General features: G+C 58.6%; 2 protein-coding genes across 3 annotated transcripts in view; one reads left to right on the forward strand and one right to left on the reverse strand.

The window, feature by feature from the left end:
* The window catches only part of NUP188 (nucleoporin 188), a 35,799-nt gene extending 25,514 nt beyond the window's left edge, over nucleotides 1–10,285 (forward strand). The window contains exons 21-37 of the mRNA XM_080820140.1: nucleotides 306–375; nucleotides 776–843; nucleotides 1,273–1,468; nucleotides 3,359–3,436; nucleotides 3,533–3,618; nucleotides 3,840–3,985; nucleotides 4,668–4,849; nucleotides 6,074–6,274; nucleotides 6,471–6,563; nucleotides 6,998–7,156; nucleotides 7,364–7,501; nucleotides 8,286–8,360; nucleotides 8,441–8,674; nucleotides 8,789–8,920; nucleotides 9,194–9,267; nucleotides 9,419–9,548; nucleotides 9,684–10,285. Of these exons, the coding sequence (XP_080676266.1) occupies nucleotides 306–375; nucleotides 776–843; nucleotides 1,273–1,468; nucleotides 3,359–3,436; nucleotides 3,533–3,618; nucleotides 3,840–3,985; nucleotides 4,668–4,849; nucleotides 6,074–6,274; nucleotides 6,471–6,563; nucleotides 6,998–7,156; nucleotides 7,364–7,501; nucleotides 8,286–8,360; nucleotides 8,441–8,674; nucleotides 8,789–8,920; nucleotides 9,194–9,267; nucleotides 9,419–9,548; nucleotides 9,684–9,860 (2,239 nt within the window). The 3' untranslated portion in view covers nucleotides 9,861–10,285. The remainder of the gene's footprint in view (nucleotides 1–305; nucleotides 376–775; nucleotides 844–1,272; nucleotides 1,469–3,358; nucleotides 3,437–3,532; nucleotides 3,619–3,839; nucleotides 3,986–4,667; nucleotides 4,850–6,073; nucleotides 6,275–6,470; nucleotides 6,564–6,997; nucleotides 7,157–7,363; nucleotides 7,502–8,285; nucleotides 8,361–8,440; nucleotides 8,675–8,788; nucleotides 8,921–9,193; nucleotides 9,268–9,418; nucleotides 9,549–9,683) is intronic.
* Nucleotides 10,286–10,684: 399 nt separating this feature from the next.
* Nucleotides 10,685–26,725, reverse strand: SH3GLB2 (SH3 domain containing GRB2 like, endophilin B2). Of its 2 annotated transcripts, XM_080820142.1 has the most exons (12): nucleotides 26,520–26,725; nucleotides 21,830–21,971; nucleotides 20,878–21,006; nucleotides 17,667–17,800; nucleotides 17,306–17,398; nucleotides 15,194–15,256; nucleotides 14,069–14,218; nucleotides 13,641–13,664; nucleotides 13,063–13,152; nucleotides 12,629–12,729; nucleotides 12,002–12,242; nucleotides 10,685–11,699 (listed from the first exon to the last, which is right to left on the reverse strand). In XM_080820142.1, exons 1-12 carry the CDS (start codon nucleotides 26,580–26,582, stop codon nucleotides 11,592–11,594), a joined length of 1,338 nt encoding a protein of 445 aa, XP_080676268.1. In that variant the 5' UTR covers nucleotides 26,583–26,725; the 3' UTR covers nucleotides 10,685–11,591. The 2 variants fall into 2 exon arrangements, with proteins under 2 accessions (XP_080676268.1, XP_080676267.1); XM_080820141.1 differs by lacking the exon at nucleotides 14,069–14,218.
* Nucleotides 26,726–27,371: the final 646 nt, after the last annotated feature.

The raw sequence follows: 27,371 nt of genomic DNA on the forward strand, positions 1-27,371 counted from the left end.
TCCCAGGACCCCGGGGATCATGACCTGAGCCAAAGGCAGATGCTTAACGACTGAGCCACCCAGGCACCCCATGAGAATTTTTATTGGTCAACTCTAGAACGTACATACAATTGTGTTTTTAACAGGAAAACATAATTTTTATCTGTGGAACCTGTTACATTTATGTAGGAGCAGCTGACCCATGAGACACATGTTAGGATTGAGACGGGTACAGTACGGACAAGTAACCAGCTGGGGCGGGGGACAGAACTTCAGGAAGGCCTGTGTCAGAGAAAGTGTGATTTCCAAATGTATTTTCTTTTCAGACCCAAGTTTTGGGAGAATTTAACCAGTCCGCTGTTTGGAACGCTTTCTCCTCCCTCAGAAACCTCTGAGGTAAGCCAGGGTGAAGGGTGGGATGGGGCGGAGAGTCCCTGGGAGGACAGGCTGGGTGGTGAGACTGAGGTGTAGGAAATGATACATCCCCTCAGTAAGCAACGAGAGTGTTTTCTTCCCTGGAAGCTTCTTTCTCAGAGGCGTGCTTGCTTCCTCTCCCTTTGCCGTCTGCTGGGAAGGAACATGGCGTGCCCGGCCTTGCGGTGATGGCTCCGTCCGTGGTCTTCTCCACTTGCTCGGAGACCCTGCAGACCTGCCATCGTGGATGCCCGTTCACATCTGATAGAGATTGGGCTTCCTTGTTTCCCAAGTGTCAGGTCCCTGTTCTGTTCCATCGAAGGGGACACCAGGGCAGAGGTTCTCCTCATGATTGGTGTCTAATCTGCTCTCCGCTCCACAGCCCAGCGTCCTGGAAACCTGTGCCCTCATCATGAAGATAATTTGCTTGGAGATATACTATGTAGTTAAGTGAGTCCTTTCCCCTTTTGAGATTTTAATTTAAGGTTTGGGTGAGGGGTTGCGCAGTGGCCTGCCATGGGGGGCATGGCTCTTTGAGCCAAGGCAGAGGAGAGAGCTGGTTTGGAGCCATTGATGGAGGGCCGCTGAGTTGTGTCCCTGGCCAGTCCATTGATGGCATTTATGATTGTCAGAGAGAGTTATTGTGAAGCAAACTCCATGTGCCTGGGATTTTATGGAGGAGGAATCCTGGAAAAGGCCTCAACCTAACCCATTATGTTGAGCACGAAGTAGGAGCCCCACACAGTGGAGGTGACCGGAGCCGTCTGCCTTTAAGCCCAAGTGAGGTCGCTTTCTCTGCCTCGACAAGGGTCTGTGCCCATCACATTTCCGTCCACTTTCAAAACCTAACTGTAGGTTTTGTTTTTTCTTGACACCTAGGGGCTCATTAGATCAGTCATTAAAAGATACGCTTAAGAAATTTTCCAGCGAGAAGCGCTTTGCCTACTGGTCAGGATACGTCAAGTCACTGGCGGCTCACACAGCTGACACGGAGGGCAGCAGCTGCACCTCCCTGGTGGAGTATCAGATGCTGGTCTCCGCCTGGAGAATGCTGCTCATCATCGCCACCAGTCACGTAAGAGCCTGTCGAAGTGGTTTTCTCCTGGGTATCCTAGCAACCATGTGCCAGGTTGCCTAACAGAGACAGCCCCCTGGGATGAAGGATGAACCAGGGATCTTCCCTGAGAGCTAAACCGTCACAGTTGTGGGCCCGCAGACTGGGCCTTCCGTGGGCTCTTCAGGGTGTTGGAGCCAACAAGGGACCTGGAACAAAAACAGAAGTGTTTTAAAATCTCTTGTGACATTCATAAAAGCCTCCGGGAGCTGCCGTTGCGGCCCTGGGTGGGTCTCAGGGGCTCCCTTCCTCCATCTGCTTCTCCTGCACGTGTCGCGTCACCTGTTCGGGTGCGTGCCCCGCGCTGGGTAAATATTCGTGGACTGGTCAGCAGGCAGCCGGGACAGCTGCTGCGGCACCCTCTCTAGGGAGCAGTTTGTTTTCATTGCTTCTAGAAACTGCATTTCTTGGTCTCAGAAAAAGAACAGAGACATTGTCTATGTACTATGTCTACTGAGAGTTGGTTTTTAGAGAGGGAGTTAGCTTTTGAGAAGTCTGTGGGGTTTTTTGGCGTGTGTGTGTGTGGTTTCACCCGGTCGTGGTGTGCAGTGGGGCCTTAGTGTTGAACTGTTTTTCCCTGGGGAATCCAGATAGATATCTTGACTTCATGAATAATTTGGGCTTGATGTATGTCCCTTGTTCCAAGCATACTCTTACCTTACATCTTCCCCGAGTGACTTGTTCCCTGTACCAGACTGCCCACGACCTGGGGACATTGCTGTGTCACCGTGGTTGCAGCCCCGGAGACTGCAGACACAGCAGAGGGCAAGGCGGTCTTTGGGGAATGCTCGATTCCCATGTGGGGAGCCTGTATGTCACCTGCCTTAAGGCCCTAGCTGGACAGCGGCTCTTTTTTTTTTTTTTTTTTAAATTGGAGCGTAAGCGACAAGTAATTTTCTGTTAGTTTCAAGCGGACATCAGAATGATTCAGTATTTTTATACACCATGAAAGGATTCCCACAATAAGTCCAGTGATCATCCATTACCACCAGAGGTTGTGACAGTTTTCTTACCTGTGTTCCCAGGCAGTACAGGATAGGCAACAGGTCTTGAATTGTAGCTCCAAAAATCCTGCCATCCTCTTTCTTCTTAGGAGAACAGTCTGATTCAGTCTAGGATATGGACCATCCGCTTATTCATTTAACAGATATTAATGGAATGGTCACCATGTGTTAGGCACCCGGGGATACAGCAGTGAATAAGGCATATAAGGTTTTTGATCTAGTGGAGAGGGGCCCACGAGGGAGGCAAATTGTAAGCTAATTCCCAAAGAAATCTAGTTGTGACACCATGAAGGAGATAATCAGGATGCTAGGGTTATGAGCACTGGAGTAGGAAAGGAGCCGTGAGAGAGTCCCTCTCCAAGGAGGCCATGTCCAGACCGAGACCTGAATGTACAAAGGCGCTCTCCGGGCAGAGAGCCCATGAGGAGGAGTCGTCTCGGCAGATGGTACCACATGTGCAAGGGGCCTGAGCGGAAAAGAGCCTGGTATGCTGTGTTCAAGCGGAAGGAGGCGGCCAGGGGGGCTGAGAGGGGGCGAGCACAAGTGGCAGTGCTACCAGAATCCTCCGGACCAGATCCCTGGGGGCCTCTTGGCCTTGTTTGTATTTCCAGAGCACTGGGAAGGGAGCCTTTGAAGGGTCTCAGCAGAAGACATAGTCAGGAGGAGGAGGAGGCGAACCCGACCCGGTTTTGACCACATCTCAGGGTAGACAAACAACAGGGAGACAATTAATTAGGAAGACTGTCACTTACCAGTGATTAATTGCCTGACGGAAGAACCTACGTTTCCTGGCTCCTAGAGTCTGGAATATTCTCCCCAGTGCCCTGTTTCTCCTGTTCCTCTGTAGGCGGAGGTCATGCACCTGACAGACTCGGCGGTGCGCCGCCAGCTCTTTCTTGATGTGCTCGATGGGACCAAAGCCTTAGTAAGTGTGTCTGGGAGATTCCACATTTCTTCCAGGGAAAAGGTGTCAGCTTGCAGGAAGCCCAACTTCTGACGCATCTGCTGTCCCCCCCCTCAGCTCCTGGTCCCGGCCTCCGTGAACTGCCTCCGCCTGGGCTCCATGTTGTGCACTCTGCTGCTCATCCTTCTCCGGCAGTGGAAGAGGTGAGCCCTGCCTGCTCCTCTCTGCTGAGCCTTCACTTCCCCGAGGGGGAGAATATGGGTGTGGAATGGGCTCGCTTCCCATCGCCGGGGACGGGACTGACCTAGCAAGCAGATGGGGGCAAGGCAGGGGGCCCGGTGGGCCTCCTGAGATGAAACGGGGGCATTTTGTGGTCTCATATGGGGTGTGTTGTCCTACCCGCTTCACCCCTTACTGTTTCTAGAGAGTTAGGGTCTGTGGATGAAATCCTTGGGCCCTTGACGGAGATTCTAGAAGGAGTGCTACAGGCAGACCAACAGCTCATGGAGAAGACCAAGGCCAAGGTGTTCTCAGCATTCATCACAGTGTTGCAGATGAAGGAGATGAGAGGTGAGGGGCAGGGGAGTGGGGACAGCGGTCTTCCCTCCCCACTGACAGCCGGCCTGGTTTTGAGCCAGACGTTTCTACTGTGTGGTTTGAGCTGACAGTTTTGGAACACGTGTCAAGAAAACTCTTTTTTGGGATCCCTGGGTGGCTCAGTCAGTTAAGTGTTTGCCTTTGGCTCGGGTTATGCTCCTGGGGTACCGGAATCGAGTCCTGCATCAGGCTCCCTGCTCAGCGGGGAGTCTGCTTCTCCTCTCCTTCTGCTGATCCCCATGCTTACGCACTCCCTCTCTTGAAATAAACAAAATCTATAGAAAAAAAAAATTCTTGGGGCATCTGGGTGGCTCAGTGGGTTGGGCCTCTGCCTTCGGCTCGGGTCGTGATCTTGGGGTCCTGGGATCGAGCCCTGCGTCAGGCTCTCTGCTTGGCGGGGAGCCTACTTCCTCCACTCTCTGCCTGCTGCTCTGCCTGCTTGTGATCTCTCTCTCTCTGTCAAATAAATAAATAAAGTCTTTAAAAAATGAAAAAAAAAATTCTCTTTCTCTCCCACCTTGTCCCCCCAGCCCTGGCAGATCCCCTCCTCTCAGCACTGTACATTCTCTCTGCCCATCTGGGGAGGGAACATTGGTGTTCCCTGAGAGTTGATGTGGTGAGCATGACCGTGTCCCTCCCTGCCTGTGCTCTGCAGTGAGTGACGTCCCCCAGTACTCCCAGCTGGTGCTAAATGTCTGTGAGACCCTCCAAGAAGAGGTGATTGCGCTCTTCGACCAGACCCGCCATAGTCTGGCATCAGGCGGTGCCACAGAGGACAAGGACAGCATGGAGACTGATGACTGCTCGCGGCCACGGCACAAGGACCAGCGTGATGGGGTGAGGGAGCGCCCTGGGGAATAGTGTGTCCTGCCCTCGCATATCGAGCAAGTATAAACTGCCTGCTCAGTGCCAGGCCCTGGGGCGATTAGTGAAGGAGACGTATAGTCACTGCACTTGGAGTTCGCAGCCTGGCGGAGGACGTTGACAAAGCAGATCCGACGCGGAGACGTGTGGGGATTCCATCGTGGCGAGTCCGCATGGGAGAAATGCCAGGAGAACCTACACATTGGGGTTCTCACCTAACCTAGGGACTCAGTGAGCAACCACCCTTGCAGCCGTGACTTAAAGCGTCGGTAGAGACAGGCAGGCAAGGGAGCAGGGAGGATTGGGAAGCGAGAACAGGGCTGGTGAGCTGTGGTCTGAGTCCCCTGGTGCCCGGAGGAGAGGCTGGGGTGAGGCTGGAGTGTGGGGGGGCGGGATGGCCAGCGGCTTTAGCAGCATCTTTTTTTTTTTTTTTTTTTAAAGATTTTATTTATTTATTTGACAGACAGAGATCACAAGTAGGCAGAGAGGCAGGCAGAGAGAGGGGAGGGGAAGCAGGCTCCCTGCTGAGCAGAGAGCCCGATGCGGGGCTCGATCCCAGGACCCTGGGACCACGACCGGAGCCGAAGGCAGCAGCTTAACCCGCTGAGCCACCCAGGCGTCCCCTGGATGCGCTATTGAACATTTTCTAAACTGCGTCCTGATTCACTGTAGTGGGTCTCAAGCTGAGCTCATTTGGTTACAACCAGTGTTTTTGTAATGAAGTAGGATAGCGTGTAAACAAAGTTCCGTGTGCTTTGCAGGTTGGAAGGGAAGGAAAAGACATCAGCCTGTGTATACAGGGACAAGGTGTAAAAAGTATTTATTACTCGGCCGTTATGGTGAAAAATAAGCTTAAAGACCCACTCGTATGAATACTCCACTGGGGAGGGTCCAGGAGGGTGGAGGACGACCACCTGGGAGGTGGGTGCAGTGGTGCGGCGAGACGGGCAGAGGCAGGTGCAGTGAACAGGTGAGAATCGGCAGATTTGGTAATGGGAGAGAGGAGTCGAGAACTGTCGCTGGCGGGTGGCTTATTAGCGAGGATGGAGTCGTTGTGCCTTGAGAGGGTCAGGAAAGACCTCAGGTCGTTCGAGTCAGGCTCACTCGGAGTCGTGTGTGAGGGCCGCCTGTCCTCCTCCTCTTCCCCCTGCGCTGCTTTCTTCACTCTTGCCCATCTCTGCCCCTGGACGCTGGCAGGTGTGTGTCCTGGGCCTGCACCTGGCCAAGGAGCTGTGTGAGGTGGACGAGGATGGTGACTCGTGGCTCCAGGTGACCCGCAGGCTCCCCATCCTGCCCACCCTCTTGACCACTCTGGAGGTGAGCCTGCGCATGAAGCAGAACCTGCATTTCACCGAGGCCTCGTTGCACCTGCTCCTCACGCTGGCTCGAACTCAGCAGGTAGGACGCAAGCCCGCGGGCGGAAGGGAGCCTCTTGCTTGTGCTGTGCGGCTTCCAGCCCTGCCTGTGATGGTCCCAGAAGCTCTGGTCTGCCCGAGAGTGCCAGCTGCCCCTGGGCAGGGTGGCTGCAGGGGACAGGTCCCAGGAGTGATGGGGCTGGGGAAGTCCCAGCTCATTCGTATCCTTTCCCTTTCAGGGAGCCACAGCAGTGGCTGGAGCTGGCATCACCCAGAGCATTTGTCTGCCCCTCCTGAGCGTGTACCAGCTTAGCTCCAATGGGACGGTGCAGGTGAGTGCCGTGACCCGCCGGGGGCCTGGGCTGCCGCCGGACTGTGGCTGCAACTGAAAAGCCTCCCTGTCTTTGATCTCGTACTGGCCCAGGAAACTGCTCTTCAGAGGCTCACGTGATGCCCTGATAGTGTGGACTCCTCCCCGTCCCCCGCCCCGATTCCTAGCACGAGAAGCTCACATAGGTACTTAGTGGCTGACCTGAGTCTAGAACCCAGGATTCTTAAATCTTAAGTGCTCTTGCCTTGTAACCACGGGCCTGGGACCCCTCAGGCCCTGCTGGTCACCAGGCCGTGGCCGTGGCCGTGACTGTTCCGGGTTTTTCCTCCAAGCAGCCTGGCTGCCTTCGCTGCCATGTTGTAAGGAGGCCCTGCTGCGCCCCTCAGCTGGATTCATCGGTGTGTGTCCTGGTCTTGTCTGCTCTTTGTGTCTTAGACACCGAGCACCTCTCGGAAGTCCGTGGATGCCCCGTCTTGGCCGGGGGTCTACCGCCTCTCCATGTCTTTGATGGAGCGGCTTCTCAAAACTCTGCGCTACAACTTCCTGACCGAGGCCCTGGACTTCGTGGGGGTTCACCAGGAGCGGACCTTACAGGTGAGGGGCTGCCAACATCATACGGGTGGAGGCTGAGGGTAATGGGGGGTCTGGGCCATTCTGGATCATTCAGAAACTTCTAAGCCAAGGTACCCATCGTGCCATCGCCTGTGCGTTTGTGGGCTCAGGAGCGGGCCTCCCAGCAGAAGGGCAAGAGCAGGTGGGTCAGGTCCCTGATTGAGCCCGTCCTCCCATCTTGCCTCCCAGTGCCTCAGTGCAGTGAGGACCGTGCAGAGTCTGGCCTGCTTGGAGGAGGCCGACCACACGGTGGGCTTCATTCTGCAGCTCTCCAGCTTCACGAAGGAATGGCACTTCCACCTGCCTCAGCTGATGCGGGATGTCCAGGTGGGGCCCTGGACAGGGTTCCTCGGGTTGGAGTCTGGGGACGTGCTTGCGTGTGGGGGTGGTGGGCCCTGTCTGGCGCCCCTCTGGTGAACTGCAGGCCTGTTCCTGGAATGTGGGCATTTTGCCCAGCGAATACAGGCTTTGCTTTCCTCACGTAGCTTTCCCTGAGGCTGACGCTTTCTTTCCATAGTAAAGGACAGCCTTGTAGCTCAAGAACTTGGGCTCAGCTGGAGACGTTGGTTCACATCCCTTAGGGATGGGCTGGCAGGGTCGGGGGTGAGGGAGGTAGGGAAAGAATGGGTCCCAGAGTCAGATAGGTGTCTCATTTTTCTGACCTTGGCTAGGTCACTTCAGGGTCTCTGAGCCTTTTTAGTATATAAAATGGGAAAATGATCCCCATTGTCTTTCTTTTTTAAAAAAAGTTTAAGCAATATCTATACCCAACGTGGGGCTCGTACTCATGACCCCAAGGTCAAGAGCCACGTGTCCTATGGACAGGCACCCGGGAGCCTCTCCCCATCTCACTTCTTTACTTAGGACCTGTCGTATGTGCTAGGCCTTGAGCTAGGCCCCAGGGAAACCTCCCGGGCCCCTCTTGCCCTAGTTCGTAGGCAGGCGTCCTTAGTGGCAGTAAGATCTGCAGCCCGAGAACATGGGAGGTGAGCCCCGTGGGAGCTCAGGGATGGAGGACTCAGGGGGCTTGGAGGGAGGTCTGGGGGGCCTGCTCGGTCGGGCTGCTGCTGAGCGCTGCCCCCCCTCGGCCCTGGCCCTGCGTCCCCTGCAGGTGAGCCTGGGCTACCTGTGCCAGGCCTGCACGTCCCTCCTGCACAGCCGCAAGATGCTGCAGCACTGCTTACAGGTGAGCGCCCCCCACCTGGCTGCCCGCGGGGCCGCGGCCCGGCGTCTCGGGACTGCACCTCCGTTTCTTGTCTCCCTCAGAACAAAAATGGGGATGGCATCCCCTCGGCTGTTGCCCCCCGAGTTCAGCGGCTACCCGCTGCTGCTCCCACGCCCCCCACCTGCTCCTCCTCCAAGCAGCCCACGGCGGACACGGAGGCGTCGGAGCAGCGAGCCTTACACACCGTCCAGTACGGGCTCCTCAAGATCCTCAGCAGGACCCTGGCGGCCCTGCGCCACTTCACCCCGGACGTGTGCCAGATCCTGCTGGATCAGGTACCGGCCTTCCCAAGTGCCGGGCCACCCTGAGTGCCCGCGGTGAGCTGCCGAGGCTCCCCTGTGCCCCAGGGTCCTCGCGGGGCTCCACATCACTCCTGTCTTGCTTTGCAGTCCCTGGACCTTGCTGAATACAACTTCCTTTTTGCCCTGAGCTTTACTACTCCCACCTTTGACTCTGAAGTGGCCCCCTCCTTCGGGACCCTTCTGGCTACAGTGAATGTGGCCCTCAACATGCTTGGAGAGGTAAGCTGGGGGCTGTCACACTCTGGCCCCTCAACCTTCCAGTCTTCCTCCTGGTCTCCTGCTGCCTAACTGGCCTCGAGCACTTTCTCAGCCCTCCTGAGCCTGTTCCTCTTCCCGACTGAGTGTGCGAGAGCCTCCCCGGGAGGGTTATCGCGAGGCCCGAGTGAGGTAGCGGACAGCTGCTCAGTGCCCGGCCTGCGGGTAGGAGGCTCACAGGGAGTCCTACCTGTTACCATTACCTTCTTATTTTTTACCCCAATTCTCTTCCTCCAGCTGGACAAGAAAAAGGAGCCCCTCACCCAGGCTGTGGGGCTCAGCACACAGGCGGAAGGGACCAGGACGCTGAAGTAAGAAAAGCCCTCCTTCTAGAATTTGAGCTGGGGTCAGGGCCCCTGTGGGTCGGCGCCCCCGTGGGTTGGCCATCCCGTTGGCTCGGCGCTGTGCCTCCTGCTGGCCGGCTTGGCTGCCCGCACCAGAGCCGCCCTGCCCTCTCCGCAGGTCCCTGCTGATGTTCACCATGGAGAACTGCTTCTACCTGCTCATCTCCCAGGCCGTGCGCTACCTTAGGGACCCAGCTGTGCATCCCCGGGACAAACAGCGGATGAAGCAGGAGCTCAGCTCAGAGTTGGTACGGACAGCGGGCTCGGACTAGCAGGGGGCGACTGATGGGGACGAGCCTGTGGGGTCCCACCCGGCCCCCCTCCTCCCAAGGCCAGCCAAGGGCCCGGGGCTCGGGGGCTCATCTAGTACCTTTCTCTCCTAGAGCACGCTGCTCTCCAGCCTCTCCCGCTACTTCCGCCGGGGGGCGCCCAGCTCCCCTGCTGCCGGCGTTCTCCCCTCACCTCAGGGCAAGTCCACCTCTCTCTCCAAGGCCAGCCCGGAGAGCCAGGAGCCTCTGATCCAGCTAGTGCAGGCCTTTGTGCGGCACGTGCAAAGATAGGGTGGCGGCCCGCCACCCCCACCCCCCCACCAGCCTGCACGGTGCCCTGGGCAGCAGGGGTGCTGCCGGCCGGCCCGACGGCCCGCGTGGGACTGAGAGCAGCACCTGTCTCCTGCCCGCAGCCCCGACTCCAGCCGCCCACCCACTGGCATTATTTTTATAATAGATCAAGAGGTCCACAGCCAGGTGGGAGCCACGAGTCTGCTGCACTTGCACCCTCAAGTCCAAAATGTCCCAGGGGTATGTTCCTTCCCTCAAGCATTCCCCACTGCACCTGCCCCCGGCCCAGCGGAGGCCGGGAGCCAGTGTCACGTGTGGCCAGGAGAGGCTGTGTGCACGGGTCTGAAGATGTTTTCCATGCTCTGTTCTTGCAGTTTTTGGTAATACTGTGGTCTATTTATACAAATATTAAAAGACTGTTTATAGATAAATGGGTGGTGTCTTCAGGACCTGGGGATGAGCATCGAGTTCTCAGCGCTAAGCACGTCCTCCTTGGCCAGGTGCCCAGGAGAGGAGCGGAGGTTTGGGGAAACCAGAATATTTGCTGCGGCTGACCCAGGTGGACACTAATTCTCCCTTCCCTGGCTCGCCCGGCTCTCGTCCCCGCACCCCTACCACACTGCATCTACCGGCTGGCTGAGCTCACGGGATGTGGCCTCTCCTGAAGTCCCAGTCCTGTTTACGGTTCCGGGCCCCTGCCTCCCTCCCTGCCCCTCCTTGGGAGCAGGACCTCCTCACCAGAGAGCAGGTCCTGGCAAGAGGCCTTCACCTGAAGTTTCTAGAACCAGACTGACCTGGGCTAGAGTCCCTGCGTGGCCACTTGCCCGTTATGGAAGCTTGAGGAGGTGACTCAGTTCTCTTCCCTCGTCTGAGCACACGCGAACCGGCCACAGGTTAGCAGCTGAAACCCCACGCACGGTACTGTCTGCTCCGCTCGGCCCCCATCTAGGCAAGTTTCTCTTAGGAGCAAAAGATCTCCACGGCCTCATGTGCAGGAACAGGGCTGCCCCTGGAGCCACGCGTGCCCTGCGGGAGGAAGGGCGGCCCGGGAAGGAGGGAGCAGGAAGCCACCCTGCGAAGGTTTCCCTCGCCCACCCTCAGGGCCAGCCCCGGGGGGCCCACAGCCCGACAGGAGCCGAGGCGACATGCACATGAAGGACAGTTTATTATTTGTCACTGGCTAGAGAGCAAGCAGACAGGCAGAGTAAAAAGATCAGTTAAAAAGTGAGTGTGGAGAGGTGCAGGCTGAGCCACGGAACTCGGCGTGAGCAGTCCGCGCGGGAGGGGAGGGCAGCACCTGGGAGACACCACTCCGCCCGGCGCCCCTCTGCCACCTGGGCCCCAGCCCTGCTGCACACCTGCCTGCCCCGTCCCCCCCATCTTGCTTTTGGCAACCAAAAGGCAGGTGCTCTCTGGCCAAGGGCACACCCCAGGCTTCCCGCAGGGGCTGGGGTGCCTAGGGCAGCACTGCGGCCAGTCCCTCCACCCTCCTTAGCCAGAGCCAGGAGGGCTGGGGAGCTGGGGTGCTCTGGGGATGCAGGCAGGGTGGGGGGGCTCCAGAAGCAGGGCTGGGGGAGGGGCCCCCCTCCCAGCTGGACGACCAGGGACACGGACAGAATGGGGCCAGTCTCCCCACCCTGAGCAGCTGAGTCACCAGCAGACAAGTGGCAGAGTTGCCCCCTGTCCTCTCCCGCCCAGGCCAGGTTGCGCAGGGGCCTGGAGGGGGCCGGCTTAGCTAAGCAGTTCCAAGTAGGTGACGGGGACCTTGCCCTTCTTGTTGCCTCTCTCGCCAATGAGCCAGTCCGGGTCCATGCCGGGCAGGCTGTAGACAGTGATGAGCTGAAGAGGAGGGCAGAGAGGGGTGGTCATACCCCAGCTGGGGCAGGATGGCATGGGGACAGGGCTGTCAGGGCCCCACGAGACCTGGGCATCTGCACCTCCAGAGGTGGGTGTCTGCCTCTCACCTGCTCTAGGGAGAGACAGCTTCCTCAGGGCTGCAGCTGCCTCCACTCACCCCCCATCGCCCGCTGCCCTCCAGGGCCCCTCAGAAACCTGAAGGCAGTGGGGGGGGGCTCCCCATTCCAGTTCCCTGGCGCTCCTGAGCCCAGCCTTGGCCACCACCCCCGCGGCGCCAGGCCCACCTCATCAGCCAGCAGGGCCAGCTCGCTGCTGTCGGCCGCCTCGTAGTCGTAGAGGACCCGGGCCTTCCGGGTCCCGCTGGCGGGGGGCGTCACCTCCTCTAGGCGGAGAGCGGCCTCTCCTGGAGGGGCCAGGCCAGCCACAGAGGGGCCCACGGGCATAGTGGCTGCGGCGGTGGTGGGCGAGGTGCTGCTGAGGGGCGGGGAGGCGGGCTCCGTGGTGCCCACGAAGGTGCCTGGGAATCTGGAGAGGGTAACATCTCAGCTGGGCTCTGTGTCCCCGTGGGAGTCCCCCGTGTTCCACCGAACACCTGGGCCCACTGCCACAGAGGCAAGAGGACTCCAGCTACTTACATGGCTCCCTGGGAGCTGGCAGCATGAAGGGAAAAGCAGGGCGAGGGGTATCGTGAGCCGCACCTCCCTGTCCCTGCCATCCTCCCGCCCAGGCCAGCCACCTCCCTGACACCCGGACAGGCCTGTGATGCCCCTGACAGAGGCTTGGTCAGGGGCCCTCTAACCCGCCCTGCGTGTCTGGGGGCTTGCTGAGCCTAGGGAGAAGCTCTTTGCCCCAGGGGGAGAAGGGGATGGGCTGCTTGTGGGGCCTGGGAGCGAGGGGACCCCAGCAGGCACCTGCCCAGCTGCTTCTGTAAGTCCAGCATGTGGCGGTAGCACTGTGCGTAGTAAGTTGTCTGGGACTCCACGAACTCATGGAGGCAGCGAAGATGGTTCACCTGCGGGGGGAGAGCTGTGCTGGCTTGGGAGGCGTCCTAGCCGACCAGACGCTCCCTGTCTCCTGCCTGAGCGCAGACCCCAGCCTTTAGCACTCAGTCCTTGGCCCCAAGCCACCGGCTCCCTGGAGGGCAGGGAGGGCTGCCCAGCCTTTGGCACTTGGACCAAAGCTAAAGTTCCACCCTGAGGACTCTGGGCTCAAGCACTGCCCCTCACCACCTGCTTCTGAGATCCAAGTTCATGGTCTGCCTCCTTGTGGAGGAGTTCAGTGGGGGCCCCGGGGTGGGGCCGGGAAGATGGTGGATGACGGAGGGGCAGCACAGGGTGGGACTCACGTGAGTGCTGCTGATTCCCTCCAGCAGGAGTCGGGTCACTTCAGCCTGCCGGTCGAACTCCGTCTGGGCCACGCGGAGCTCCTGCTCGGCCTGGGAAAGGCAGAGTGGGGCGACGGCTGACAGCAACAGTGGGCCCCACCTTCCCTCCCATCTGTGGTCCGCCCTGGAGCAGCCTCCTCTCCTACTCTGGGTGCAGAGGACACATCCCCCTGGGGACGCGGACAGAGATCTTGGTGGCAGGGGTGCACTTCTCACCCCTGACTTCAGGCCTGGAGCCCTGCCCCCTTGCTGGGACCTCTCTGGACCTATTCCGTCGCAAGCGGCCAAAGACGGACCCATGGGTGCCCTGCCACAACCTTGCTGTGACACTCTGTCCCTAGCCATCTGACAGCGCTATTCCCCTGTGTGCTCAGAGGAACGGTGGGGGCAGTGTGCCCAGAGAGAGCAAGTAATACCCCCGACAGTGGCAGAGCCCAGAACCGGAAACCAATCTGACCCCTACCCCACCCCCACCCACGGCACACCCCCCCCCCCCGTGGCACCCCCACCCGCGGCCAGCCTCCCGAGTCCAGACTCACCTTGTCTACCTCATCATTCCAGAGCTTCGGAGACCACGACAGGACCGGGCAGCAGGGGAGGGAGGGGGCACCGGTCAGCGGGGGAGTGGGGTGAGGACGGCTGAACCCCAGAGCCCGCGCCCTGCCCCAGCTCCCCAAGACCCCACCCGCCCCCCCATACCCTTCCTCACTCCCCCGAACCCAACCAGGAGCTGAGGCTGGGACGAGGCCTGGTGTGAGCAGGGTCACTATCAACCACATCCAGCCCAACATGCCACATGCAGGGGAGGTAGGGGACAGCCAGCTGGGAAGTCCTGCTTGGGTTTCTCCTACAGCGTAAGCCCCCGGGCTCTGATGGGAGACCCAGTGTCCCCCATCCCACCCTGACAATTAGCTAAGGCTGGTGGGCTGGGACGCAGGGCCGTGTGACCCTAGGCCAGTCACTGAACCTTTCTGTCCTTCGGCAGAGAAAGGCAGCCTCGTGCCCGAGTCACACTGGGGTTCAATGGCAAAAGAAAAAAACAGGGCGGTCTCCACCCTCCGGGATATTCCTCTTTCCACTCGGCCCAAGAAGGGGGGCAGGAAGTGTCATCCAGAGTCTAAAGAAGAAAGACCCCCCTCCCCCCGCCACGACTTAGGAGACCCATTTCTCCTGCCCAGTGCGGGAAGTCTATCCTAAGATGATGACCTGAGGGATGGAAAGCAGAGCAAGGCCAGCCCTGTGCCCCGAGATGTCCCACCACAGTGCCATTTAGAAAACCAAAACGTGGGGAGTGACCTCTGCGCGCATGGCCGGAGGACACGCAGAGAGAGGGGCCTGCTGGAGTGCTCCGGCGTTGCCGCCCCGAGGGACGATGGCCCGGCCGCCGCCTGAGGGCACAGACACACACGGCAACATGCTATGACGGGAGCGGAGAGAGCCAGACGGCCCGTGCAAGTGCGTGCCACCCCCCGGTGGAAATGGAAGGTCAGAGAAGAAGGCAGAGAAGGCACAGCAGTGGTGGCGACGGGTACGATGGGGGAGGTGTGACTGGCCCGTGTCCCACACTGAACGGTAAATACCCAGTAACAACACAGGAGAAAAGAAGCCATGACACTCGGAGTCTTCAGCCCCCACGGCTGCCCTGGGCCCCCGGACACTCCTGCCCCCAGCCCGCTGGTCCCCACCCTCCCTGCTCGGGCTCGGGGTCCCTCCTCGCTGCCAGGATGCTGGGCAGGTGTGCCAGAGAGGTGGCTGAATGAAGAGTGCCCCCCTTGTCACAGCTCTGGGGTCCTCAAGCCCGACGTGGACCGGGGGGACAGTGCCCTTGATGGGGGATGGAGGGCAGACCTTAGGGTCCCAGAAGATGGGGCCTGCGCTGTCCCCACGCTGTCTGGGGCGGCTGCCCTGGCCCCAAGCTCCAGTGCGGCACAGAGAGAAGCGAGGCCAGTGATGCAGGCACAGGGCACAGGCAGGCGGCCAGGAGCAGGGCTGGTGCCTTCCTGGCTCGGGGGACGCGCCTGTGTTCCTGGTGCCGCACGGTCCCCTGGTGCGGGGGCGAAGAGAGGCCGGGCGGCTGGGGTGGGGCGCTTACCGCGGAGGCGCTGGCCGAGAGAATGTAATTACGCGGTCTAGTCTCCTGAAAGTCAGGCACCGTCTGGCGGGAACAGAGGTCACGGAGGGGAGGGGGGTCATCCGGGGCCAGGCGCCGCCCCAGCATCTCCCACGGGGCGGGGTTGTGGGGGCAGACCAGGAGCCCCGGCCCAAGGGACAGGAGGCTGCAGACACATACCACATGGGCCCTTCTCCCCCGCTCCAACCTCCTGGACACAAGGTGGGCTTGGGGACATGGAGAGTCAGACAAAGACCAGGTGGGTGGTCACGCTGGGAGCCCAGGAAAGCAGACGCCAGGGAGCCTTCAGGTGAGTCGCAGACCGGGCCTGGCCCCCCTCTTCCCCGGACCCGAGCCTCGCTCAGATATTCCGGTTAGAGCCACAGCTCTCCAGACCAATCACCCCCCACCCCGGCTTTCTCCATCCCACGATCTCCACACGGGACCAGGCCCCTCCCCCACAACAAGGTGGACGGATGGACGCATGGATGGACAGGGTGACAGGCTTTCCACGTTTGCAAAAAGCTGACTCACAGGCTCCAGTGCCTGGCGTCTCCCTAAACCAGAGGCTACGCATGGCAGAGGCTCTGGTGGGGAGACCAGCTGCTTGCAAAACGCCCAGGACGTCCCCTGGGCCGGCCAGGCCCCTGGGCCCGAGGCTGGGACGGGCAAACCAGAAGCGGCACAGCACGCAGGAAAGGTATACTCACATCTCCCTCACACTGAGCCAAGTTACCCAAAGCAGAACGGAAAGGAACAAAAACAAAGAGGTTAGTGAGTCCACAGCGCAGGCGGGAGCAGGCCCCCCGTGGTGGGAGGGGAGAGCGGGTGGCAGGCAGGTGGACAGACGACCCTGCCGTCCGGAAGGAGTCCTGCTCTGCCCGTGTGCCTGGGTCTACGCGGGAGGGCAGGGATGACCCGCCGGGCCGCGGTCCTCTGGGGCGCTCGCTGTGCCCGGGTTGCCCTGGGCCTCTCTGCAGAGGGCGCGGGGCCTAATTCAAGGGCTTGAGGCTGTCTGGGCCAGACAACTGGAGAGGAGGTCGTGCCACTCTAGTGACTAAGGAAAGGCTCCCCTGGCCTGCCTGGTGGAGAAGCCGGTTCTGGCCGAGGTACTCCAAAGAGACTATCCTGTCCAGCTACTTCAAGAGGTCAGCCCTGTAGCCCTCGGTCATCCTCACCCAAACCACAACAAGACTCCAGTGGCTGAGCCCCTGCCTCCGATCTGGACCCCACGTCCCGGGTGTGCTGAGACCCTGCCCTTGGCTCTCACCAGAGGTGAGACTCCATGGTCCCCAGTGGCCACACTGTGGGAGAGGGACGAAAGGAGCATCTGGGGCAGCTGAGAGTCTGGGAAGACACAGGTGACGGTACCCCGGCCTGCCCTCGGCCTGGTTCCCGGGTGTGAGGTGGCCTCTAGGCCCCCACTCTGCCAAGCAGCCCGACATGCCGAGAGCGTGCTCCCCCTCAGGCCTGCTCTCCCCACCCCGGCCTGAGCCCTGGGCAAACTGCGCCACACTCCATCGGCCGGCCTGGCCGGGCCGAGCGGGCCTCAGTGAGCTGAGAAGAGGGAAGGCCTGCCCCGGGGCCATGGGATTACCTGAAAGGGCCCTCGGTCATGTCCCTAAGCACGTGCGTGGTCCAGCTCCGGGGTTCCCACCATCAGGGCACCCTGGGACCAGCGCTGGAGCAGCGGGCGGGGGAGTTAGTAAGGGGGAGCCATGCCCGGGCAGAGCCGGGGGACAGAGCGGAGCATTCAGGAAGGGCAGGGCAGGGCCATGCGAAAAACTCCCATTGGTCGTCTGTCTGGGGAGGCTGTGGCGTGCCCTGAGCCTGGGTCGGGGCACTGCTGGTCGGCCCACCCCACAAATGTCTGCCCCGGGACCCAGAGCTCTGGGTGGCCAGGGTTCCCTGGGGGGGGGGGGGAGGGGCAGAGAGGCATGACCTGAAGCGGTCAGCCAGGACCAGCATCCCCCAGCCAAGCCTCTCCAGGCAGGGAAAGGGAAGAAAGGTCATGCCAAACGTCAGGTCCCTGCACCCTCCCTTGGCTCCAAACAGAGCTGGGGGTCGCGGGGGGAGACCAGCAGGGACACCTACCGCGGCTTTGGCCTCTGCAGCCTTGGCCTTCTTCAGCCGCGCTTTGCAGGCATCCAAGTCCAGACGCCGGTTTTGCAGGAGGCGCCTCTCCTTCTGCGGGGACGGGGAGCAGGGCAGAGTGAGACCCCGGGCTGTGGCAGGCCTGGCCCACGGGGCCATCGGGGCCAAACAGGGAAACCGAGGCCCAGACAGGGAGAGGTCACCCACTGCGTCATTCGGCCCACAGGAGCCACATGTGGGGAGCCCGGGGAGTGCTGGGCTCCCGGCATGGGAGGAGAGCCTGTCTCGGCAGCTCCGAGGAGGAGGAGGAGGAGGAGGACGACGGCGGTGACCAGGAAGCGGGGGGCCCCAGTCCTCTCACCGAAATGGTCTTCCAGTCCCCTTCCAGGAAGTTGCGCAGAGGCGTGAGGAAGTTGACGGAGGCCGTGTGGATGAAATCCCTCTCGGCGGCTCCCAGGCGCTTTTCAGCTTCTGCCACCTTGATTAGTGTCTTCCCTGATTAAATGGAGTTTAAGGGTGAGGAAGAGGCTCAGGCTCGGGCTGCTCGGACCCTAAGGGAGCGCCCAGAGGGAGGCAGGCCGCGGAGGCGTGAGCACGGCGGGCTCAGTGCGGAACGGCTGGCCGGGAAGCGTGTGGGGCGACCTGCGTGTCTGTCTGCGTGTCTGCGACGTAAATAGCGGGACATCCCAAACGCGGACTAGGACACAGCGTGACAAAGATGAGGGGGGCGGGGGGGGGGAGACTTCCAGAACAACACAGAAAGCACCTCAACAAATCCTGTTGCCAAAAAGCAACCGTAAAAATGGGTATCACTGTCAAAAGCAAACGTTTCCGGACTCTGGAAATGGACCGAATGCAAAGAAACTGAGAATATTTAGTCAAGAACTGATGGACCTTGGTAGGAACAAGGTGGGAACCTGTGGCTTCCCAGCGTGGGGCGGGGGGCCTCGCCTCCTCAGCTCATCGTCAGCTCTGCCGTTGTTGTAGCTCTACCTGGGCGGGGCAAGTCCGCAGGTGGAGAGCCGGACAGGGGTGGGGGGTGGGCCGCAGGGGAAGGTAGTGGTATTGGGGCTGACTTGGTTTGCGCGGGAGCACAGAATAATCCAGGGGACCCTGCTGGAAACAGCAGTGATCCCAATGGCAAATAACTGAAGAAAACCAACGTCACAGCTGACTCGAACAGGGAATACCGGTTGGAAGAGCTCTGCCAGAAATTTAACAGGGGATCTGGAAACGAGACCGTAATCTCGTTTATTGAAAAATTAAGAAGATGGCATATGTAAATCCAACTACATAAATAATTATGTGAAATACAAATGGATTAAACACTTCAATCAAAGAGAGAAGATAGAGTCGATTTTTAAGAAAAAATCCAAATACAGGGGTGCCTGGGTGGCTCAGTCAGTTAAGCGTCTCCCTTTGGCTCAGGTCATCATCCCAGGGTCCTGGGATCCAGCCCTGCATCGGGCTCCCTGCTCGGCAAGAAGCCTGCTTCTCCCCCTCCCTCTCCCCTGGCTTGTGTTCCCTCTCTCGGTCAAATAAATAAGTAAAATCTTAAAAAAAAATCCAAATATATACTGTCTATAAAAGACAGACTTAAGATTTAAAGACGTAAATAGGTTGAAAATAGGACAGAGGAAGGTATACCATGTGAATTATCCTAAGAGAACAGGAGTGTGTGAACCGCTGTTGGATAAAATGGACTTTACTGTGAATGTGACCAGAGACAACAGCATTTTACAATAATATAAGTCAATTCATCAGGAAGATATAGCAATAGTAAGTACACAGACCTCACAACAGAACTCCAAAAACATATGAACTAAACACTGACAATCTGAAGCCAGAAACAGAAATAGTGGGAGACTTCAGTACTTCTCAGTAAAGCAGAGGTCAAGACAAAATCCGCAAGCCCACAGAGACTAGAACAACCCTGTCAACCAATCTGGCCTGTTGTCTCTACCACACTCCACAGCAACACAGCATATGATCTCCAGCGAAAAACACTCTCCAGGACAGACCATATACTAGGCTATAAGCAAATCTTCATAAATGTAAAAGGTTAAAATCATACAGAGCATGTTCTCTGACCACAGCAAAATCAATTAGAAATCAACAATAGAAGGAAACTTGGAAAATCCAAATATACGGAAATTAACCACCATCCTGCTGGTGGAAATACAAAATCCCACAGCCACTTCGGAAGACAGTTTGGTAATTTCCTAAGAAGCTAAACTTAAGTTTGCCGTGTGACCTAGCAAGCCCATCCCTAGGTGCATACCCAGGAGGGAAAACACGTGTCCTCACAAAGTTCCGCGTGCAAATGTTCGGAAGGACACAATCCAAACGTCTAGCCATACAACGAATCACTTACTATCCCACAATAACAAGGAAGGAAATCCTAAAACACATTACGGCACGGATAAATGTCAGAGATGTTTCGCTCAAAGGAGACAGATGCAAAACACAGCACACCATGGGGGGCCTGGGCCGCTCAGTGAGTTGGGCAATCAACTCTTGCTTTCGGCTCGGGTCACAATCTCGGGGTCACAGGATCGAGCCCCGCGTCTGGCTCCATGCAGAGCCTGCGTGGGACACTCTCCCCCTCCCACTCCCTCTGCTCCTTATGAATGAGTGCGTGCTCTCGCTCTCAAATAAATAAAATCTTAAAAACCACCCAACACAACATGTGATTCCATTTATATGAGAGGTTCAGAAAAAGCATGTTTATAGGCACACGAATGTGCGTGAGTAGTTAGCAGTGGGGGGACTGGACTGGGGACTGACTCTAAGCAGACATGGCCTTCTGTGCAGGGGACAGACATGTTCTTTAAATAGGATTTGGGGGGGACGTTTCCATGACTCTGTAAACTTACAAAAAAGCACTGAATTACACACTTAAAGCAGGTGCATTTTATGGCATGTAAATGATATCTCTGTAAAACATTAAAAAATTAAAAAAAAAAAAAAAAAGATGGCGGTGGCTCTCTATGTGCCCCTGGGAGAAGGTAGCTAACACAATACCGAGATGAAAAATCAGGTCGCAGAAGGGTACACACAGGACGATCCCATTAACAAAGGCACAGAAACCGGAACTGGGTAAGAGAGACTTCCGTTTCTCACTCTGTTTTCATCTGCATTGATTGAGGTGTTTGCAAGGCGAATGCATTTTTTCACTTGTTTATTATTTATTATTTTTTAAAGGTTTTATTTATTTATTTGACAGACAGAGATCACAAGTAGGCAGACAGGCAGGCAGAGGGGGGGGGGGAAGCAGACTCCCCGCTGAGCAGAGAGCCCAATGCAGGGCTTGATCCCAGGACTCTGAGATCATGACCTGAGCTGAAGGCAGAGGCTTTAACCCATTGAGCCACCCAGGCGCCCCTCACTTGTTTATTTTCATTTATTTCAATTTTTTTCCACTTTCATTCATCCATTTCATGAATGTTTTCAAGTAGATATTATTTGTGTACTTCAAAAACACAAAGCAAGAAAGGAAGGAAGGGAGGGATGGAGGAAAATTTCAGAGCAAGAGACTGTGACCCCTGACCCTGGCTCGGGGCTTGGCTCACCATAGGGAGTGGTAGGCCCCAGCTCACTGGCCGCCTCCGCCATGTACTGAGCCAGCAGCTCCCCGTTGGTGACCCGCGAGGGCACCTTCCTGTCCAGCTTCTCATACAGGAACTCCTCCACGCGGGCACCTGCAGGAAGACAGCAGCCAAAGCCACGGGGCTCTTCAGTACAACCCAAGGACGGCAGCCACGGGGGCAGAAACAGACCCAGACGAGGGCCGCCCATGGGGGTGCCTGGCCCGGTGACAGCACATTACTCTCTTTCTGGTGCCCATTTCAACCTAGTGAAACCAGCACTCAACCCCGTAGGATCCTTCACTCCAGAGAGGAGGAAGCCGCAGCTCAGAGACATGAAATGCCTACCCCAGGACACATAGCTGGGGATGACAGGCCCAAAGTAAAGGCCCACTCACTTCTCCCTCCGTATGATGTGGATTTACAGAACCTAATACACACATGGACAGTCCTCCGGCGCTGGCTCCAGAAAGCTCCAGGGGCATCCGCTGGAGAGGCTGCCACTAGAGGCAGATAGCATCACAACCCCAAGACAGCCCCCCCTCCCAGGTTCTCCTGCCCGTGGCTTCTGCGTGCTCCCTGCTCACGCTCGCTGCAGTGTGAGTCAGGGCAAGCCCTTCTCCATCTCTAGGCCCTGCCAGCCTCTCAAGAGATTGAGCTCCTGCTTTCCCTGCCTCTTCCCAAGCGTGTTTTGAGTCTCAAGCATTTCTCCAGCTCCTTGGTGCAAAACTCTTAAACCTCCTGCTGCCCCAGAGAGTGCATCCTGGAGCCCACCACTGTCTGCCGGGCTCTTTAACTGCTCGCCCCGCCCTAAGCAGGCCTCAGAAGCCCCAGTAACCTGACCCAAATCCCTTGTGCCACCCAGTCCCACCTGCAGCCCAGGCCTCCTGCCAGTGGCCTCCAGCCCCTCGCCCAGGACCGCCCAGCGCCCACTCACTGGGGTTGGGTTGCAGCAGCACCTCTGTCTGCCGTAGGATTTTCTCCGTCCAGTTCTTGGTGCTGTCTGCCCGGGCAAGAAGGTTTTCAAAGTGTGCATCCAGCTCAGTCCTCTCAGCCTGGCCGAATTTCTCCTCTGTGAACTGTAGGGGGTAGGGTTGAGGGTTGTGGGTGGGGGGCTCGGACGGGGGGAAGCAAAGACTGCCCCTGCTCCATGCTTCTATACCTCCTTCCCCCTCACCCAACTAGTACCAAGCCCAAGGTCAAGAAACTGGCTTTGCCCCTAACCTGTTCTGTGACCTTGACCAAGTTACAACCCTGCTCTGTGCTTCAGTTTGCCTCTCTGTAAAATTAGGCTGGACCAAAGGTTGGGGATCATGGCTTCTTTCGGAAACCCAGAAAACTAGAGACCCCCCAAAAATGCACATTTGAACAAAATCTAGCTTATTACTTAGAGGGATAAGGAGTCATTGGGATCCTAGTTCTAAGGGTCCTCCTAGCCTGACTTTGAAGCAAAGCACTTGGTAACAGGTGCTCAGGGAATAAATGGGGCACAGAGCAAAGTCTGGGGTGATCACAGTCTCCTTAGGGGACCGGGAGCCAGTGGGGAGGGGGTGCCAGGGGAGTGAGTGCGAAGAACCCAGGTCTCAGAGTCAGAGGGACCTGATTTGAGTCTCAGGTCTGCACTGATGAGCGGTGGGACCTTGGGCAAGTGGCTTTGCCTCTCTGGCATCAGTTTCTTGAGCTGCAAAATGAGAAAAATAATACCAGCTCCCTCATAGCTGAAATAGGATGAAATGAGAAAGATGTGGGTAAGGGGCGCCTGAGGGGGCTCAGTCAGTGGAGTGTGCAACTCTTCATCTCAGGGCCATGAGTTTGAGCCCCACGTGGAGTGTGGAGTCTACTTAAAAAAAAAAAAAAAATTAAAAAAAAAAAAAAAGAAAGAAAGATGTGGGTAAGACATGAAGGCCCGAGTCTGGCAGGGAGTCGGTGCCACTGCTGCAAAGAGCTGATGGGTGGAGAGGCAGCGGGAAGGAAAGGGAGTGTGTGGGGGTGGGACAGCCACATGGCTGGCCTCTGGTCGCCTGGTGCGGTGGACAGGAAACACCACTAGCCCCTCAGAGCCAACTGCTGGGCATGCACAAGGCTTAGAAAGCTTGGCAGCCCCGCCCCAAGGCCAGGCCGGAACCGGGATGTCCCACCAGTCAGAGCCGGCAGAGGTTGTGCAGGCCATGCGAGAACAACCTGATACTGGGCCCAAGTCCTGGCCCCTCTGATCTAGAAGGCTCCGGCAGAAAGAGCCTGTTCAAGGTCGTAGTCAAATAGCAAAAGGGCATAGACCTGCAGGAGAAAGATCAGTAGTAACGCAGCAGTACTGTTGACCGCGTGGTGGTCCAACCCTGGGCTCTAAGCATTTGACACCAGTGACCCACCGACATCTCCGAGAGCCTCCAGGACAGTTGGGTCAAGTTTCCCATGTCACGGATGATGCCACTGAGGCTAAGCAAGGGGCAGACTGTGCTCAAGTCAGGGTCATTCCGGGCTGGGAGTCTGGAGGCCCTTCCCAGACTGCTTGGCGGCGATCAATCATCCAGAGGCCAACAACAGCTCCAGCCCAGCTGCAGGGAGGGGGCGGCAGCCACGGAGAGTCACTGGGCAGAGTCACTGGGCAGCCATCAATTATGCAACATGGCTTGGGTTTCTCACTGCAGGCCTGGGTGGGCCAGGCTGGCAGCCTGTGGCTCCCTACCTGGGAAGCAGCCGCTCCCGGCCTCCTCCCACCTCTCCCTACTCCTGGGCCTTCTCACATTCCCTAGACTGGGGCCTCCCAGAGCCAGGACCCGAGCAGGCCTCACCTCACCCAGCCCCTTAGGGGTAGCCTTTGCCTCATTTTCCAGATAAGGAAATCAAGGCTTAGAGAGGCAAAGCCACCTCTCTGGTCTTTAGTTCCCTGCCCTGGCGAAGGGGGATAACAGGACCTATCTCACAGAAGATTTGGAAACGCACAGCCTAACAAACCTGAGCTGCTCTCGTCATGACCACAAATAGAAGGCCTTCTTCATGTTCCCCCTCCGAGGTACCCCCTTACCCCAACAGTACCAGGCACCCTACTTTAGGTGATTATGTCACCCAAATGTGCAAGGTTAACGGCAGCCACTCCCCACTGAGCCTCGGGGCAGCCATCCCTCACACCCCAGGTCCACCCAGGTTCAATATCCTACGGGGCTTTCCAGACCTCCATGCCATGTCCAGTGCTACCGCCTCCTCACGGCCTTTACTATTACTAGTTCTACCACTACTCTTACTACTACAGCAGTTACTACTAACAGCATTAGTACTATGGCTTCCACGGCCCACTCCCACCTACGCTGGCATCATACTCAATATGCCCTAGGTTTTCCTGCCTCGATGCCCTTAGCTGGGCATTTCCCAGCCCCTGGACCAGCTTCACAAACTCATCCTCACTTTCAAGGCACGGTTCAGGGACCCGGAATCCCAGAATCACCCATGCAAAAGGGATCCTGCTCTCCCAGGGTCAAGTTCAGGTTCCCTACTGGATGGCGACGGGGCAAGGCTCTAAAAGGTGTCCCTGGTATGTGGAGGGGCTGACGGCTTACCCAGTATGTCCCGGGACGTGGCATGGTGGCACCTAGGCATAGAAGCTGCCCACACACTGAGAATGAAGAACTCCCTCCCATCCCTCCTGACGCCTATCTCCCGGCAGCCTGGCCTCGGCAGGTCCCAAGGGTCCTCTCCTACGCAGGTGATATTTCAAGACTTCTCTCCTCCGGCCTGTCACCCTGCCCCATCCCTACCAAGAGGAAGGGACCCATGCTTCAGGGGCTGATGTCTGCAGAGTCCGAGGCTGCTCCCTGCACAATGGCAGCAGCAGGGGGTGGGCGTGCAGAGCCAGAGAAAGCCTCTATTTATAAAGCTCCCAGCTCCCTCCTCCACCCCAGAGTCTGGAGCCTGGGCGCTGGCTCCCACTCCAGTACGGGTGACCCACTGGGCCTGCCCCAACCAGGAGAAGTGAGGCCACAGAGCTCAAGCCTCCCCACACCCCAGGCTCTGCAGGCCCTGGCCAGGTCAGGTGCCAGCGCCCCACAGTAGCAGGAAACTGGCAGATCAGGTTCTTCCCAGATGTGGGAGATAGAGCGGTTGCCATACCAACACTGGGAGGGTTCCCACCTTCCAGATGAACTGAGGATAGCCAAGGGGCTCCAGGGTCCTAGCAAACCCACTAGGGCTGGGATCACCTTGCGGGGCTTGAAATACCAGGCAGCAAGTCCTCACTGGGGCACTAATCCTCAACGGGACGCGGGACATGGTGCTTTCTAGTAAACATGAGCACATGGGTTTCCCAGAGACTGTCTGGGGCTGGGCTTCTCCAGACAACAGCAAGGACAAACAATAGGACTGGCTCCCAGAGCACTGCGACAGACCAAGCCCCAAGTCTGCAGCCACCTCTGGAGGCAGACCGGTGTTACACCCAATTGACAGGAGGGGGAAAAGTGACTTGCCCAAGGTCACATGCCATACTAACTATGTTAACACTACTAGTATGCTTGCTTTTATTTTTTTTAAGATTTTTTTTTTTTAATTTGAGAGAGAGAGAGAGAGAGAGAAAGCATGAGTGGGGGGGGGGAGGGCAGAAGGAGAGGGGGAAGCAGCCTCCCTGCTAAGCAGGAACTCCAACATGGGGCCTGATCCCAGGACCCTGGGATCATGGCCTGAGCCGAAGGCAGATGCTTTACTGGCTGAGCCACCCAGGCACCCCATAAGCTTATCTTTATGGAGCATGTACATGCAGAGTACCAGCTATCCTCACAACCATCCTGGGAGGGAGAGATTGCTAATCCCATTTTTCAGATTGAAAAACTGAGGCCATGAGATGAAGCCCCTTCCTCAAGGTCACAAGAGGGAGCATCCATGCCCATAGCTGCCTCCAGGTCTTCACCATTACATTAAGATGCCTCAGTTTCTCTTCCGGCCCCAGAATGTGGATAGGACTTGTTCCGATCCCGGCACCATCAGCCTGGACAGCTGTCCAAGGAGGGCACCCAGCCAGACCTCAGCCCTCTCCCCATCCTCCAGGCTTGGAGAAATAAGAGGAAACAGGCCTCCCGTGGAGCAGAAAGGAAATAATCCCAGCCCTCCTGGCTTCCGGACTGACTATCCAAGCGTGTACAGGGGACCTGACAGAATCAGTACCACCAGCCCATTGCACGGGTGCAGAGACTGAGGCTCAGAGAAGGGGTCGTGGCAGGTGCATGGTCCTTGGGCCTGGGGCTCAGGCCTCCGGACGACTGCCAGAGTCACTGCTGGGAAAGGGCGGGGAGGCAGGGGCCTCCCAGTGCTCTCTCCCTCCTGGGGCGGGAGCTACGGCAGCGGGGTAACCCAGCCTGCAGAAACCGTGGGTCCCGATACTTCCTCCCCAGGTAACCGGGCCGCGGCCCAGCTCAGTCCCCGGGCCCGAGTTACGCTGAGTGTGCGGCCAGAGTGGCCGGCCGCCCCGGGCTCGCTCTTCTGGGCAGCGCCGCAGTAGGGGATGTGAGGGCCAGGGTGTCCCGGAGCGGGGAGGGGGCGGCAGCTTCCAGGGGCTTCTCCTGCGCCACCCCCCGGCTCTCCTGCAGGGGTGCTCCCGGCCCGCCCCACATCCGGGCCGCGAGGCCCAGGGCGCACGGCCTCACCTGCACCGCCCGGGTGAAGAAGATGCCCGCGTCCGACGCCAACTTCTTCATGTTGAAGTCCATGACGCGACGCACGGCCGGCAGCGCTCAGCCCGAGCGCAGCCTGGCAGCCCCCAGCCCGCCGCCGCCGGCCCGTACCCCGCCCACCTGCTGCCGGTGCGCCCTCCCTCTGAGCGCCCTCCCTCAGCGCGCCCGCTCGCCAGCCCGCAGCCGCCGCCGCCGCCGAGCTAACCCGAGCGCGCAGGGCGGGGCGCGGGCATCGGGGGAGGAGCCCGCCGGAGCGCGCGGGGCGGGGCGCGGGCCGCGTAGGAGAAGCCTGCCAGAGCGTGCAGGGCGGGGCACATGGGAGGAGCTAGCCGAAGCACGCGGGGCGGGGCGGGACGGCGCGGGGGGGCGGGGGCGGCGCGGGGCGGGGCGGGCGGGGCGGGGCGGGGCGGGCGGGGCGGGGCGGGGTGGGCGGGACGGCGCGGAGCGGGGCGGGGCGGCCCGGGAGGAGTCTTAGGGGCCCCGGGGGACCAGAGGTAGCAGGGTCTTGCCGCGACCGGCTACTTTGCCCTGAGGCCTCCGTCTGCCACCTGGGGGGCCCTCTCCATTCCGTGTCCCACAGCCCCTTGCCCATTTGTGCCTCTTCGTGTACCTTTGACCATTCGCACCCCACTCATCTACTAGGCCTTCTGTCTTCCTATTTGTCTGCCTCTTTTGCCCTGCGTCTCTCTGGGCAGCCCACCACCACCACCACCTTGAACTTTCCAGTCCCCTTCTTCTTACACTGACCTTGGTGACACTAAGGACATCTGAGCCAGGGGACAGGCTGGCTGGGGACTCCTCTGGTTGTTTGTTTCCAGGAAGCCC

This window comes from Martes martes (assembly GCF_963455335.1).
Source record: "Martes martes genome assembly, chromosome: 12".
NCBI classification, from domain to species: Eukaryota; Metazoa; Chordata; class Mammalia; order Carnivora; family Mustelidae; genus Martes; species Martes martes.